Source organism: Sturnira hondurensis, unplaced genomic scaffold (genome assembly GCF_014824575.4).
Source record: "Sturnira hondurensis isolate 20B ecotype Veracruz unplaced genomic scaffold, ASM1482457v3 Scaffold0024152, whole genome shotgun sequence".
Taxonomy (NCBI): Eukaryota; Metazoa; Chordata; class Mammalia; order Chiroptera; family Phyllostomidae; genus Sturnira; species Sturnira hondurensis.
Genome location: NW_028096783.1, coordinates 8,814,808 through 8,830,517, shown reverse-complemented (window position 1 = coordinate 8,830,517; position 15,710 = coordinate 8,814,808). Strand labels below are relative to the sequence as shown.

The 15,710-nt window shown below is 43.9% G+C and overlaps 1 protein-coding gene across 2 annotated transcripts; it reads right to left on the bottom strand.

Moving 5' to 3' along the window:
* Window positions 1-3,084: 3,084 nt before the first annotated feature.
* On the bottom strand, window positions 3,085-8,092 carry ACRV1 (acrosomal vesicle protein 1). 2 transcript variants are annotated; one of them, XM_037038238.1, is made up of 6 exons: window positions 8,041-8,092; window positions 5,886-5,954; window positions 5,562-5,729; window positions 5,403-5,486; window positions 3,907-4,026; window positions 3,085-3,209 (listed from the first exon to the last, which is right to left on the bottom strand). In XM_037038238.1, the coding sequence occupies exons 1-6, from the start codon at window positions 8,090-8,092 to the stop codon at window positions 3,085-3,087; spliced, it is 618 nt and encodes a 205-aa protein (XP_036894133.1). The 2 variants fall into 2 exon arrangements, with proteins under 2 accessions (XP_036894133.1, XP_036894134.1); XM_037038239.1 differs by having other exon boundaries at window positions 5,403-5,616; window positions 5,881-5,954.
* Between the last annotated feature and the right edge of the window lie 7,618 nt (window positions 8,093-15,710).

Here is a 15,710-nt window from a genome sequence, read left to right as displayed (position 1 = left end):
TCACTGAGCTACACCAGCCAGGTCTTTTTTACTGTCTTTGTCTGGTTGTAGTATCAGGGTAACATTAGTTTCTTAAAATGAGTTAAGAAGTGTTCTCTCCACCTGTGTTTTCTCAAAGAGATTATATACAATTGGTGTTAATTTTTCCTTAAACACTTGGTAAAATTCTCCAGTGAAACCATCACAGCCTGGAGATTTCCTTTGGGAAGTTTTTCAATGATAAATTCAGAGTCCTTAATAATCTGAAAACTATTTAAATCACCCATTTCATAATGAGCAAGTTGTGGTCGTTTGTGTTGTTCAAAGAATTGGTTTATTTAACTAAGGTGTCAGAATTTATATGTGTTTAGAGTGTTTATAGTGTGTGCTCTTGGGATCTTGCTGGTGTCTTCGGGGTTTCTAGTTGTATCCCATTTCATTGATATACTGGTAATTTGAATTTTTTTTCTTTGTCAGTCTTGCTAGATGTTTGTCCATTTTAATTGATCTTTTCAAGGAACCAGCTCTTTTATTGATTTGCTCTATTTTTCTGTTTTGTTTTTATTGATTTCTGCCTTTATCTTAATTATTTCCCTCTTTCTGCTTACTTTGGGTTTATTTTGCTTTGTATTTTCTAGGTTCTTGAGAATGAGAACTTAAATAATTGCTCTGAGCCTTTTAAAATTTTCTGAAGTATGCATTTATTGCTACAAGTTCCCCCTCAGCACTGCATTAGCTGTGTCCCACAAATGTTATGTTGTGTGTTCCTTTTCATTAAAGGTGATGTTTTATTTCCTTTGATATGTCCTCTTTGACTGGCGGATTCAGAAATATGTTCTTTAATTTCCATGTATTTGGATATTTTCCTCTTATCTATTACCGATTTCTAGTTTGATTCCCTTGTGTTTGGTGAAATCATCTGTATGACTTCAATTCTGTTATTGTTTAAGTATTTTTATGGCCCATGACATGGTCAGTTTTCTTTCTTTTTTTAAATCCTCACCTAAGCACATTTTTTCCTTGCTTTTAGAGAAGAAGGGGATGGAGAGAGAAACATTGATGTGAAATTGAAACATTGATTGGTTGCCATCCATACATGCCCCAACCAGGGATCGAAACTGCACCCTAGGTATGTGCCCTAACTGGGAATCGAACCCACAACTTTTGGGGGTATGGGACGACACTCCAACCCAGCCACATCGACCCGGGGTCTTTTTTGTATTTTCCATGGGCACTAGAAAAGAATGTATAAACTGTTGTTGGGTAGGTTGTGTAAATGTTGAGTAGATCCTTTTGGTTTGTGATATTTTGAGTTCTGTATCTTTGATAATTTCCTGTAGGGGCAACTTTGCCAGCAAGTCCCTCCATCCACCACGGATGAAAATGAAACTACTGCTTGGGGAGGAAAGGTGGTCAATCTCTCACAGGAGAAGGACCAGGAGTCTTTTCCTCAATGGGCTTTTATTGGGTTCATTTTGCACAAGAACACAGGTAAGGATCAAACAATAGGTAGTATTCAAAGAACTATGAGAGCTTATTCTCAGTCAGGGTCAGATAGCTGAAGAGCCATAAAACTTTGAGGAACAAACTTCTTGGACCCTTATCATTTAAATGAGAGCATTCTAAACAAAGCAGGCTTCACAGGATTTTACATATTCTTTCTTACGCCTGATCACCTGGAACCCGCTCTAGCCGGCAAAGAGCTGCACTGCCTTCCAAGTCATAGGTTTTTTGGCTCTTCCTGGGAGAAGGAAGTGATTCTCCCAGATGGAAATGGCACTCAGGCTATGTCAGAGTAGTGAGGGGGCGAGGGTCCATCACACCCTCTTTGTTGCAGTCCCCCGAGTCCTTCCTTGAAGGCCTCCCGAGTGATGGTGTCTGGTTTAGGTTGCCCCTCCTCCGAGGGGTTGTACCCATCTCTGACTAACCGACCAAGCGTTGGGGGCAGGGGATGAAGCAGAAGCAGCGTTTGCTACCAGAGACAAGTTTTGTTTCCTTAGTGGCTCGCATTCTGGAGGTTGCTCACTCAGTCTTATCCCTGAGAGGCAGTTACAACTGCTGAAACCAGGCAGAGCGGTTCCCAACAATTTTCTGTCTAATTGTTTGTATTTGTTGTTCATTGTTGCTGTAATAAATTACCACACACTGGCTTAAAACAACACAAAATCATTATCTTGTATTTCCATAAGTCAGAAGTCTGACACACGTTTCAGACAGTTGAGATAAAAGTCTTGGTCAGCTCTGGTCCTTTCTGGTGGCCTTTCCTTGCCTTTTTCAGCTATGGGTTGCCCACTCTCGAATTGTAGTCCCCTTTCTCTAACTTCAAAGTCAGCAATAGAGGTAAAAACACCTTGAAGAATGTAACGCTAATACAAGGTAAGAGGGACTATTATTGTATTTCCTCTATCTCCTCTAGGCTGAGATGATTTACTAACATCATGTATGAGAAAAAAGATTTAAGCATTATGGCCTGCTATGTATTTCTTTAGCAACAGATAAAAAGGAGTCATTTTATTGTAATTATGAGCTGACTCTTGAAGACTTAAAAGTGTCAAGGCCAAAGAAGGGGTAAGTTTTGGACACTGATAAATAGAAAGGGCAGTGTCTCTCGGGGATGGACATGAAGGGAGTCAGAAGGATCCTCTCTCTGTTTAAGCTTGTAAAGGCCAATATCTGCTTTGTATTCCTCTTTGTGCCTCCGCCTTGGAGGACCCCTACCTACACTTTGACAAACGTGGAATAGTTTAAAAATACATCCAATTCAGTGTGTGGGGTACAGGACGCAGGCTGACTCTGTGACTGACTGATGGGAAAAGAAGTCTTTCTCGACTCTGTATTTTTTAATCATGCAGAATTTATTGAAAAAGAAAATGTTGGGAGATGGGTTCAGGGAACAGAGAAAAGGGAGGACAGAAGTGTAAGGGTATTGGCATGAACAGGAGAGGAGAGGTATTTGATTATCATATTTGATTATCTTGTCTGACACTCAGGCAGAGGCCCATGTGATTAGTTGTTAACTGGAAAAGAAACTAAATATGAATTGAGCCCATGAGGTTGATGGGGGATTTCTGCTGCCTGAGGCAGAGCCAGGAGCAAGGAAGGCTTCTAGATCTTGTTGCAGAAAGACTGGTTCTTACAGCATATAATGTGCATCCTTGTTCCATGGGAGAAGAGGTTCATGGATGGGCACATGTTCTCACACCCCTGAACCATGAATTGGAGTTTTCCAGCTGAAAGAATCAGAGACAGACTGTGGTGAGCAGGAGGCTTCTGCCTCTGACCTTAGCCGTCCTCCCAGGGTCCCCAGTGTCTGCATGCAGACGTGAGTCAGACCTCCCTTCCACCTCCCTTCCCCTGCATCGGTTGACCTCTCCCTCTATTCGGGCAATGTGGTTTATGGGATGCAGGTAATCAAGATCCCTTATTTGGGGATGAGGAGTGAGTAGATGGGTAAAGAGGTATTGGAATATACTCAGACAGGTCTAACAACCTGTGGGCACAAACTGGTAGACAATTGCTTATTTGTTTTTTCAATATTTACTAAATGCCTACAATGTACTGAGCATTGTACCAAGTGCTAGGAATATATAGTTATAAAAAAGATAGACGCAGTCCTGAGCTTAAGGTCACTGGCTCAGGAGCAACTCATCCTTCTTTAATAAAAGAGATAGCCTGTCTCCTGGCCTCCTTTTAAGATATCCCAGGCCTGCTGGGAAGGGTCTCTACCTCTACATCAGTAGCTGGAATTCTTCTGTTAATTCTTGAAAAGATAAGGTTTTTCTGAATGTCCAAGTTTCTGGGAACAAAAGCTCAACCCCTCCTCAGGCCCCTATCCTGTGAACCGCCCCCCCCCCCACTATTCCCCATGAGTACTAAGTTGGCGGATGTGCATTCTGGCACAGGTTGTCTCATGAAGTCCCCATGTACCTTCAAAGATCTTCTTTAACATGCACTGCTGGGACTTGTGAGCGGTGCAGACTCCGTCTCCACGAAGACATTTCCCTTGATCATTCATGTAAGAGCATGTGACACATTTTAATGCTGGGCCTGAAAATGTAAGATAAGCCAGATGAAATTCTCTTGTGCCCCAGGGACATACCTAGGAGTCACACATCTGGGGAGGGTTGCTGGGCAACAAGTAGCCTGTATACAGCACATTACATCTCTTGGTTCTTGTTGGGGATCTCTGGTCCCTGAGTCTGATAGAGTATAAATCTCTCTTCTGTACCAAAGGAGAGTCCTTCATTCTCTCTGCTTTATCTATGATGTTCATTGCTAATGAATCCCAGATTTACCTCTCTTATACTTTTACTCCAATTCATATCCCCATTGACTTCCCGGACATTTATAATTAGATGGCCTTCTGCCATGTCTGACTCAATAGGAGCAAAGAAGACCTTGCTACACAACTGACTCCCTTTTTTTTTTTTTAACTGACTCCCTTTTGTATTCTCCACCATGCTCGTACCCCCAAGCACAAACACTTGGAGTAAAATTTGACTGATTAATAAGCTATGTCAGAATGCTCTAATTTGGCCAACCCTATAAAGAGTCTGTATCATTCTCTATTTTCAGACTGCCTTTATGACAAGATCAGTGTGTCACAAATGGCATTGTCTTTGAAATGCTCCCATGTTGCCTCTTTTACTATCTCCACTGCCCATTCCCTAGTTAAGGAAGCATAAGAAGAGGAAGGAATAGGGCTTTGCAGTCAGACCTAAGTTTGAATCCAAGGTTGGCCATTTTCCAGCCATGCAGTGTTAGTCCCACTTCTCTCATCTGAAAATTTGGGGTACCACCACTACTTATGCAGTGGGGTGAAATATGAAGTATTTATATCTGGTAATAACTTGGGGCATCAAGCCTTGGGTCTTATTTTTCCTTCCTCAAACAACCCCTTTTTAGTAAAAGCCAAAGAAGTGCCATTGTCCTGAGAACATATTTCTGGATCTAATAAAGTGTCTTCATGCTTTCCTTTCCATGTTTAACAAAACAAATATACAAATAAACAACAACAACAACAACAAACAAAGAGCCCCCAGCTCCAGAGCTAAATATCTCTTGACAGAGTTTGCAAAGCATTGTAACATAATCTGTTAAGAGTCAGATTTAGTGTGAAGCTCCCGAAGATGAGTCTTCCAGGAGCCCCTTCCAGGGCAGCTGTGGCATTTGTATTCATAGTTTCTTATGTAAAGTGAAGTTGGAGGGAATGCTGGCCTCTTGTACTTGTGTTATTTTTCTTAAAAGAGGGCCTTTCAAATTGTTTAACCTGTAAAGACAGTCTCAGTCTCTAGGAGAGCTGTTTGTGAAGTGTTTGTTCACTATTCTTTCTTCTACACTCTCCCCTTAAAATCGGGTTTCTTGGTGCGTTACCTACTTCCCACCTGAAGTCGAGGATGGGCGCCCATCCCCATGTGGCTCACCTGAACTGTTGGACGATGGAGTGTCTGCAGGCTGTTCACCCAACTGCTTTTCACCTGAGTCCTGTTCACCTGAAGCCTGTTCACCTAGGTCCTCTTCACTTGAAACCTGTTCACCCGAAGGCTTTTCATCCAAAGATTGATCACCCAAAGGCTTTCTACCCAAAGGCTGTTCACCTGAAGACTGGTCCCCGGAAGACTGGTCCCCGGAAGGCTGGTCCCCGGAAGGCTGGTCACCGAAAGGCTTTTCTCCTGACAGCTGATCACCGGAAGGCAGTTCATCTGCAGTGTGCTCACTCCCAGCAGCGTGGTCACCGGAGCCAGGCTCACCTGGAGTGTGTTTACCCGAACTGTGCTCCCCCAAAGCGCGTCCAACTAAAGTGTGCTCTTCTGAAGGGCGCTCACTTAGAGAGATCTTGCCTGGAGAAGTCACATACACAGCCGCTTTGCCCGAAGGGTTTGTTTTTTCAGGTGAAAAGTGCTCACCTGAAAATCGCTGAGCTGAAGCTTGATGGTTCACAGAGCCAGGGGGCTTATCGGGCTTGCCCGATGCTCCTGGGATGGAGAAGGAAGAGAAGAGAGATGATGAAGGTGAGAGAAAGTGTGTCCGGGGCAAAGACTACTTTCCTGTGGAGTAAGGCTAATATCGTGGGATCCCTAGTTTCCTGTGGACTTACATCAGGCAACTAAAGATAATACAGTTGTTGGAGGAGGTCAGCTAAGTACCCAAGAGACCATGAAGGACACAGGTATTAACGAAACACAGAGACTATCTCTGGGATAAAAGGGAAGAATTTTAAGATTCACAATATAAAGAAATGCACAGAGAGGCCCCTGGCTTGGGCACAAAACCACCTGAAGGGAAACTTATGTGTGTCCCTGACAGAGCAGCATCTGGACATCAACTCATGTAATCAGGAGCCCAGCCCCAGCCCTCACTCCGGGTCCTCTGCGTGTGGAAGGCCAGAAGAACAGAGATATAAGAGGGAGAAAGCAAGTTTTTTTCAGTGGCAGAACTAAATAGTAGCTAAAATCGAGGGTGGAAGGTTTTAACATTTGGACAGGAAAACTTTTAAACTAGAGATGACAAATACCTAATGAACACAAAAATTATCAGAAGGAATTAATATGCTTTCATTTGGCAATTTCAAGTTCTTTCCTGTACTCAATTGCTAATCCACATGGGCTGCAGACTCAAAGCCAAGTTTCTATCAATTTTAAGATAAAATCATTCTTTGCTTATATATCTCTGAATTGAGATTCCTTGTGACATAACATTTACACCACTTCGTGGAGCTGTCATGAGTAGTCAGTAAGATAAGTTGTGAAGTGCCCAGCCCATTGCTTAAGTGTTCAGTTCAGGTGAGAACTTTCTGTTCTCCCCACCTTACACTGGGAATTACAGAACCCTTAGCTGGCCATCCTCCTCTGGCCAGTCTCTTCTGCCTTTAATCCATTTCATCAGTGACTGTGGACAGATATTCCTTAATCATAAGTTTCGTTTTCCTGAATGTAGCACCAAACAGAATTGAAGTATTACTCCTTGATTTGATTGAGTAACCTAGAGGAGGGTGAGTGAACTACAACTAATGAGTCATCAATCCTAGCCCCAAACTGAGAGGGATTACAAGATCTTTGGGACTGAGGTAGCCTAAGGCCCCGAAGTACTCTAGCTCTGTAAGAGTTCTGAATAATCATCTCATTCTGGGTGATTTGCAGTCTTTAAATAAATGACTTTGAAAGTCAAAGATCAGAATATGTGGATAAAGGAGGAAAGGTAAGATTTGCAATAGGAGGTTTTATTTTTAAAAAGTTATTACAGAATTATCTGACTGATTCTTTAATAGTTAACAGAAGTTTAATAAAGAGACATTTCTGCTGTAGAAAGGAAACCTGAAGAAGTACACGGATTTCTTAGTCATTCATGTAGTTCATGAGTCACTGCGTCACCATCTGGCTGTCACCTTACCACCAGCAGGTAGCTATGTATCTACATTTCTGAGTCAACCACTGAGAATCTAAGAAAGCCGAAAACAAAATGTCTGAGAACCCATGTTCCAGGAAACACTTTGTCATTTAACCAACAGCTCAGGCCTGCTCATTCTCCTGGACAAAGAAGGAGGGAATACAACCCACCAGGAACGCGGGTCCTGAAAGAGGAAATACAAACTGGAAACCACGAAAGAGAAGCATGTACATCTCAGGCCCATAGCCCTGCTATGTTCTGAGATGGCCTTCCGGGCACATTACATTTCTGTCACCTTAGATCTTTGCTGCCACATTAACTACACGGGATCTCCCACACTCGGTTCACTGGAACAAGCCTTTGTTGGACTTCCACAAAAGCCCTAGACCTATCTTCTCCTGACACAGATCATCAGGTACTGAGTGGCTGAGAGAAGTAGGAGCAGGACTAGGCCAAGCCAGTGGGCTCCAACGGTAAAGCCATAACTAGGAGTCAGCTGGTTCAGGAGTCCTCAGAGTAGAACTTGTTTAGCTATTCATGACTGTGAGTCAGATTGGTTTGGGTAACTAAGATACTGGTCTTGCTTCTTCAAGGGCACAAACACCTTATATATCTGCCTGGAGCTAATCCTCTATCTACCTCTATAGTCCTCTGTCTACCCCGTGCAGGACTCACCTCTGGCCGATCCAAGCAGATAAAGACACATTAGTAAGAGAAACTCCTTCATCTGGATTTTGGGAAAGAGGGGACCCTGCTGTGGGTCACCCGAGAGTCGTGGAGACAAACTGTGAGCTGAAGCTCCCAGTGCTAAGTCACTGCAGCTGGGAATTCTAGAACCTCAGAATCAACCCATGTTTGCTAACAATGGGGTGTGCTCTCAGGTTCTTAGCTGGGCCCTCCAATAACCCATCACACTGCACCAGTGCAGGTTACGTGTTTGCCATGTGTAAGGTGGTGTATTCAGGCTCTCTGCCCTATTTTGTAAAAATCTTATTACCAAAATAACATATACTCTGTAATAAATCTTAAAAGCTATATACTTTCTTAAACTGTTCTTGACAGAGAAGTGTGGCTGGTTGGTTGTTTTCTGTTTAGCTCTCTATATTAGCCTTCTTTTGACCCTGTACCCCAGAAGGCTAACCTCTATTGATTAGATTGCCTGAGTGCTGGTTAGATTTGGATTCAGATTTGGTTTAGTCAACAGGAGATGGACAGGGGAATAGTCACACACACCAAAGGAGAAAGAGAGAGGAGAGGAAGGGGAGGGGAAATGAGACTGTACTGTTCCACCTCATCTTAACTCTTCACACACTCCGTGGGACGCCTTAACCAGGCCAATCACCCTCTACAAATGAAGACTTCCCGAATCTACCGATCTGGCCCGCAGACTCCTTTCTTCTTAGTTCACACCCACAGAGCTAACTACCAGCTGGACATTTCTATCTGGATATCCCAGAATGCCTCAACCCAACATTTGTTATTAGTGATTCCATCATTTGTACCCCAACTCTGTTCCTGGGACCTTTAGCTTAGTACTATCATTGACTTCTTCCTTGTCCTCACCTCACCATTCTATTATCAGTTTTATCTCTAACTAGTTTTTCAATGTATTCCTCTCCCATAATCCAAGTTCAGGCTCTCATTTTCTTCCCCTGGACCACTGTAACAGCTTCCTCTTCATCTCTGTTATCCTCATCAGAACATTCCATATCCTTTTCTTTTTTCTGTTGCCAAAACTGACTTCTAAAACTAAAATCCTGAGTAATGAAGTTCCTCCTGATCGTCTTGCCAAAACTCCAAATAAAACTCTCTGCGATCAGGGCTTCTCCAGCTTCAGTTCCCATGGCCTCTCCTTCCTGCCAGAGCACAGCTTGTAAACTGATGGGTAGACACAATGGCACAGTCCTTTGGAGACAGCACATTCTCCATGGTCAGACTGAAGCAACCTGAAAAAGAGACCATTCAAAGGTGGGGAAATCTTTTCTTTGGTAGTCCATATAGATTTTCCCCTTCTGTGATATGCCCAATCACATCAGAGATAAGGTGAGTGATATTTTCACTGGGAATTCTGTAAGTAAGGAGATAACAGTAACTTCTACCTTTTACTTGACTGGCTTTTCATAATTGTGCTCAACCGGTGATATGCTGAGACCTGACCTGAACTGGCTTATGAGAGCTGATTGTTAAGAATTCAGGAAATTTACCAGTGATTATTGGACACAGATAGTATTTAAATTAACATATAAATTGACAAATAAATTATATTAGAAACAAAGGTAAATATTCAAAAGCTTGTCACTTCTGAATTATTTTACTACATTTTACCATTACCTGTGCTTTTTAAAAGTATATTTTATTGATTATGCTATTACAGTTGTCCCAATTTTTCCCTTTGCCCCCCTCTGCCCTGTAACCCCTTCCCTCCAGCAATACCCCCCTCAGTTCATGCCCTTGGATTGTGTATGTAGGTTCTTTGGCTTCCCCCCTTTCCTATACTATTCTTAACACCCCCCTGTCTATTTTGTTCCTACCAATTATGCTTCTTGATCCCTATGCCACTTCCCCCTTTCTCCCCCTCCTCCTCCCCCTTCCCCATTCAAAGGATCCCGTATCTATGATTCTTTTCTTGTTCTAGCTGTTTGCTTAGTTTGTTTTTTATTTTTTAGATTCAGTTGTTAATAGTTCTCAATTTGTTGTCATTTTAATATTCACAGTTTTGATCTTCTTTTTCTTAAGTAAGACCCTTTAACATTTCATGTAATAATGGCATGGTGAGGATGCATTCTTTTAGCTTTGCGTTATCCTGGAAGCACTTTATATCGACTTTTCCATTCTAAATGATAGCTTTGCTGGGTAGAGTAATCTTGGTTGTAGGTCTTTCCTTTTCATCACTTCTTGAATACTTCTTGCCACCCCTTCTTGCCTGCAAAGTTTCTTTTGAGAAACAGCTGACAGTCTTATGGGACCTTCTTTGTAGGTAACTCTCTATTTTCTCTTGCTGCTTGTAAGATTCTGTCTTTTAACCTTTGGCATTTTAATTAAGATGTGTCTTGGTGTGGTTTTCTTTGGGTCCAACTTGATTGGGACTCTCTGTCTTTCCTGGACTTGCATGTCTATTTTCTTCACCAAATTAGGGAATTTTTCTTTTATTATTTTTTCAAACAAATTTCCAATTTCTTGCTCTTCCTTTTCTCCTTTTGGCACCCCTGTGATGAGAATGTTGGACTCCTTGAAGTTGTTCCAGAGTCTGCTTACACTACCCTCATTTTTTTTTATTCTTTTTTCTTCTTGTTGTTCTGATTGGTTATGTTTTGCTTCCTTATGTTCCAAATCATTGATTCGATTCTGGACTTCGATTCTGGATCCACTCTGCTGTTGTTTCCCTATGAGATGTTCTTTATTTCAATTAGTGAACCCTTTGCTTCTGACTGGATCTTTTTTTGCTGTTGAGGTCCTCACTGAGTTCCTTGGGCATCCTTATAACCAGTGTTTTGAATTCTGCGTCTGATATTGCTTATCTCCATTTTGTTTAGCTCTTTTTCTGGAATTTTTATCTGTACCTTCATTTGGGCCAGGTTTCTTTATTCTTCATTTTGGCAGCCTTCCTGTGTTTGTTTCTGTGTATCAGGCAGGGCTGCTTTGACTCCTTTTTTCTTAAAGTTTAACATTTCCTGTAATTCTGGTTTGATGGTTATGAACTCCTTTAGCTTTTTATTGTCTGTGAACCTCTTTATCTGCCCTTTGATTCTATACGATAGCTTTGCTGGGTAGAGGAATCTTGGTTGTAGGTCCTTACTTTTCATCACGTTGACTATTTTGGGCCATTTCCTTTTGGCTTGCAAAGTTTCTGTTGAGAAATCAGCTGGAAGTCTTTTAGAAACTAACTACTTTTCTCTTGCCGCTTTTAAGATTCTCTCTTTGTCTTTAACCTTTTACATTTTAATTATGATGTACCTTGATGTGGGCCTCTTTGGGTTTATCTTGTTTGGGACTCTCTGCACTTTGTGGACTTATGTGTCTTTTTCATTCACCAAGTTAAGGAAGTTTTCCATTATTATTACTTAACATAGATTTTCAATTCCTTGCTCTCTCTTCTCCTTCCAGCACCTCCATGCATAATGCAAATGTTGGTACACTTGAAGTTGAAACTGTCCCAGAGGTTCTTTAAACTGCTCTCATTTTTTGGTATATTTTTTTCCTTTTTTTTAGTATGTTTATTAAAGCTGGGGATAGTGAAACAAAGAAGGGCTCAGGATCGAAGAAGCAACAGGAGAGAACCTAGGTGGGGTGGCTTTGGCTCCCTGAGAAGTCAGAGAAAGAGGGGCCTTGGAGGCAGTTTAAGGGTTTTGCTCTGGATGAGCTGCTGCTGCCGCTGCCCTGGCTGCGGGTCTCCGGTTCCTGGCTTCATCCTGCATGAGCCTGGGAAGAACTGAATTCTTGCCTCCACCCTTTCCTCACTGAGAGCATCAGAGCAGGATTTCTTAATCTTAAAAAACATGCAGACCATTTTTTTGGTGAATATACAGAGGCCTCCTTTAACCTCCTCGATGGTGGCTGAGAAGGTATTTGACTGCTTTCTTAAGCCTGCACGTGCTGAGGTCACTTTGTTAAGCTTTGTGTCATTTGTACCAAGAACATAATTAGGTTTTATTTTTTCTCCAAGTGTATTATAGTAACCATATTAATATATTTATTTATTAAAATGACACATGTTCTCCCATCCTCAGGGTCTGATGTTATCTGTCCCCAATCCCAATTCATGCTGAGTCCCTCAGCACCCTACAGATTAAAATGAGCCTCGTCTAGTTTCCCACTGCAGGGAGGGCTGTAAACAGCAGCAGGTAGGGCCGTCCCGGCCTTGGGGAGCTCGGGTGATGGGTGCTCTGGAAGAAGGGTCAGGGAGAAGCTGCAGAGAGCGGAGAGAAAAGAAGCCGCTGGGGCTGGGCGAAGCAGCAGGACACAATCTTTCTCCCGCTCCAGAACATTCTAGGGTTAGAGCTAAATGAATTCCCAGAAGAAGATTTACTAAACACCTTACTCTTAGCAGATCACAAACAAATGATTTCTGATGAAATATATCCATTCTTGTTCACAATGTGGAGCTTGCGCTAGGGACCTTCCATACCCAAGGGAGCCATCTCTGGCAGCAGGAAGACTGCCTTCCGGTCCTTGGACAGGAGTTTGGAGGCTCTTAGGACCTATCAAAACTTGGGTTTCCCTGTCAGAGTGACAGGGTGTGGAGGGGAGATTCTTCCATGACGAGGCCACTGTCCGTCCCACAAGCTGGACCTGGGCCGGAGGAGAGGTTGCTTTCTGCAAGCCCTCCTTAGAGACGATCTGGTGGGGACTGATGTTCATGCTGCTATAAACCAGCACCCCTTTCTCGCCTGCTGCTATGTGCTGGTTCCTGGAACAGGCTGTTGTGCTGGTCTGGTCAAGCACATAACTTCCCTTACCTGGTAGCCTTCACGGACTAGTGCCCATGACCACTCCCCCCCACACACCCCCTTACCCTACAGAATTCTCTGGCACCTGCCAAGCGCACCAGGATCTTTCTTGTCTTGCAGCCACCTGAGGTACCCCTCATCTGTGAGTTTCCCTTAATGAACTCATTAATTACCACACTGGGGTGGTGCAGCTTTTTTTCCTCCCGTTTTCCTCTCATTACAGAGGTGGATTTTCACCTCAGGACTTTTCCCTGGGTCTGGGTGTCCAAACACAGAGCTGATCGAGTCTGCAGACCTGGGGTTGATTCTGCCAGTTATCCTCTTTATCACTTGGGGCCGATGGCCTCCTTTCCGTTTTTTCATCTCTCAAATGGACATCTGTATAACGACCATGTAGGCCCTTGTTTGAGAATCAGGTGGATACCATTATTCTGTAGCACAGTTTCCCAGTCTGTATGGCGTATCAAAATTGTGGTATGGAGGATGTGACAGCCTCCTCAGACTCCAGAGCCGGGCTGGGGAGTTTCAGCCTGTGCAGTCAGCCCTCCGTTTCCCTTTGTTTCCTGTTCTTCAGCTGGGGAGGGGGGGGAAGGGCAGTGCAGAGGGGAAGGCGTGAGTTTATGCTTGGAGTCCGGTGTTGGGATAAAGGTGGGCCCGCATTATGGGGCCTGCTAAGGGTTGCAGAGCAGCCTGAAGCCAAAGCTACAAAACTTTTTCTCCAGATTGTAAGAGAACGCCAGGCTGTGTGCTTCTGGAACAGATTTAGGGGGCTGTTGCCCATTGTTGGAAAGTGTAACTCCCCGTGCCAGAGTTAGGTGGAAAGGAGAGGGAGTATGTATTAAAAGTGATATAGATTTAGAATGAGGGCAGGTTTCTGTTTTTAAGTCCCAAGGCCCCTTAAACACACACAGTCCTGTTACAGAACACACACACACACACACACACACACACACACACACACACACGCAGGGCCAAGGGGGTATGTTTTACTGTTACCGAAAGGACTCCTGACTAGGTTCCATTGTCCGTCTCATAGGAAAAATGGCTCTCAATGCCAGAGATTTGTGAAAAGGAAAGGAAATGTTTATTTAATGCTATATAGACTTAAAGTAGTGACCTAATATCTTCATTAAAATATCAAAGTCCTTTTGGATACCCACAGATGCCCACAGCACTTCCTTCTCCCCCTGCCCTCAGTTCAGGGTACCATATCTCAGGGAAAGATGCAAACAGCCATGATTCAGGCTATCAGCACCATCATCTGTGTTGCCATCCAGGCAGGATATCTAATTAATCCAAAGCCATGAGGCACCTTCTCATGGTCTACAGGCAAGAGTTCTTTGCATCCATTTTCTTCCAGGCAGAGTCTCTCCGCTTCCTAAGCCACGTGGCCAAGGAGTGCACCCCAAAGCCCTGGGGTCCCCACTCTCTCCAAAGCCACGCAGTTCTCTTCCACTGAAGCTGCAGGGGTCTGCGCTCTGGCAGAACTGCGTGGTTCTCTCTCCAGTGGCTGCCGTGTCTGGGTTTAAATCCCGGCACCAATCTTCCTCTGTACCCCCATTTCCGACTCCTCCTACAATCAGTTACACCTGCCAGCATTCCTGTACTATTCCAAGTTCACTGGGCTGACATTGTGAGTCTGGGCATGTGTGGCCCCATGCGATGGAGCCAATCTTCTCCAAACTCACTCAGGCGCCATAACCTGGGGGACCTGCCCCCAAGTTACATCTTTTGGGGGAAGTCCCCTCCATCCCCCTGGCTCAGAGCATGGCCACAGCTATTTAACATATCTATGCAACCAGTTAAAGGTTATAGACATGTTAAATGACCATGCGGTGAATTAGCTGCAAAGCTGTGGCTGTACAAAGCAGCTCTGCATGTTCCTGCTCCATGTGTCCCTTCCCCCAACTCACGCCTGTTGGGAGGGAAGGGATGAAGACGTCTTGTATGTCTTTCTAATATTTCCTAGACATCTTAAGTTCTGGACCCCATTCCAAATCCCTATTTGGGGCACCCCTCTTGGCTACACCCTGTATCAGTCCTGCCTCCCCTTGCCAAACCAGACCAATCAGAGATATGGTCTTTGGCGGGGGGGGGGGGGGGGGGGGGAGCAGTCTGCAGCTTAGCTATGCAGGTTCCCATTCAGCATTCCAGCTTCTCCCAGTCATCCTTGCTTGGCTAGGCTCCCACCGTTTCCAGCACCATCAGCCGGGTCTCTGTGCTCTCCAGCTCTTACCCCGGAACTGTGAGTTTGAGAGAATCACTCTGCGGGCCCAGTTGAAATACTTGCACTGAGTCTTCTTCATCTTGCAGGATTTCTTGCATGTCGCACGAGTTCCTTCCTTTTTAGCGCAGGGAAAGCTTTTCCCCAACTACCTTATCAGTCTGGGCAGGCTGGCCTCGTGAAAGGCTCCTACCCTCCAGTGGTGGGGCATCCGGACTCCTTAAAGAGCTGCTGACCTGACCCCATTTCCCTGCTTCCAGCTGCACAGCAATCGGCATTTCTATAATACTAGCCAGCTGTTATTTATATGCAAAGTAACTTTTAATTACTGTGCAGCCTTTTCCCAGCTCCTAGCTAGGTTTGGAGGATTTTTGTTCTCATTTTTGTTTTGCTTTTACATTGTCTTGGGCACCCTGAGTTTTAACCCCATCTAGCTCAATACCCTGTTTCAGAAGATCAGTGTTTTAAAATGACATCCGTCAAGCATACAAACAAATAAAAATCTCTATCTTGTCTGGTAGGCAGCCTGCCTGGAAAATAACCCTGAGTCTGCTATTTTGAGGTGAGTGCTTTATTGGCAGCAGTCTGGGCATGTATCCATTTCTGTGAAATCAGGAGATTTCCATAGCTGGACTCACACCTTATTTAGGGAAGTGGTCCCTTAAGTCAGGAAG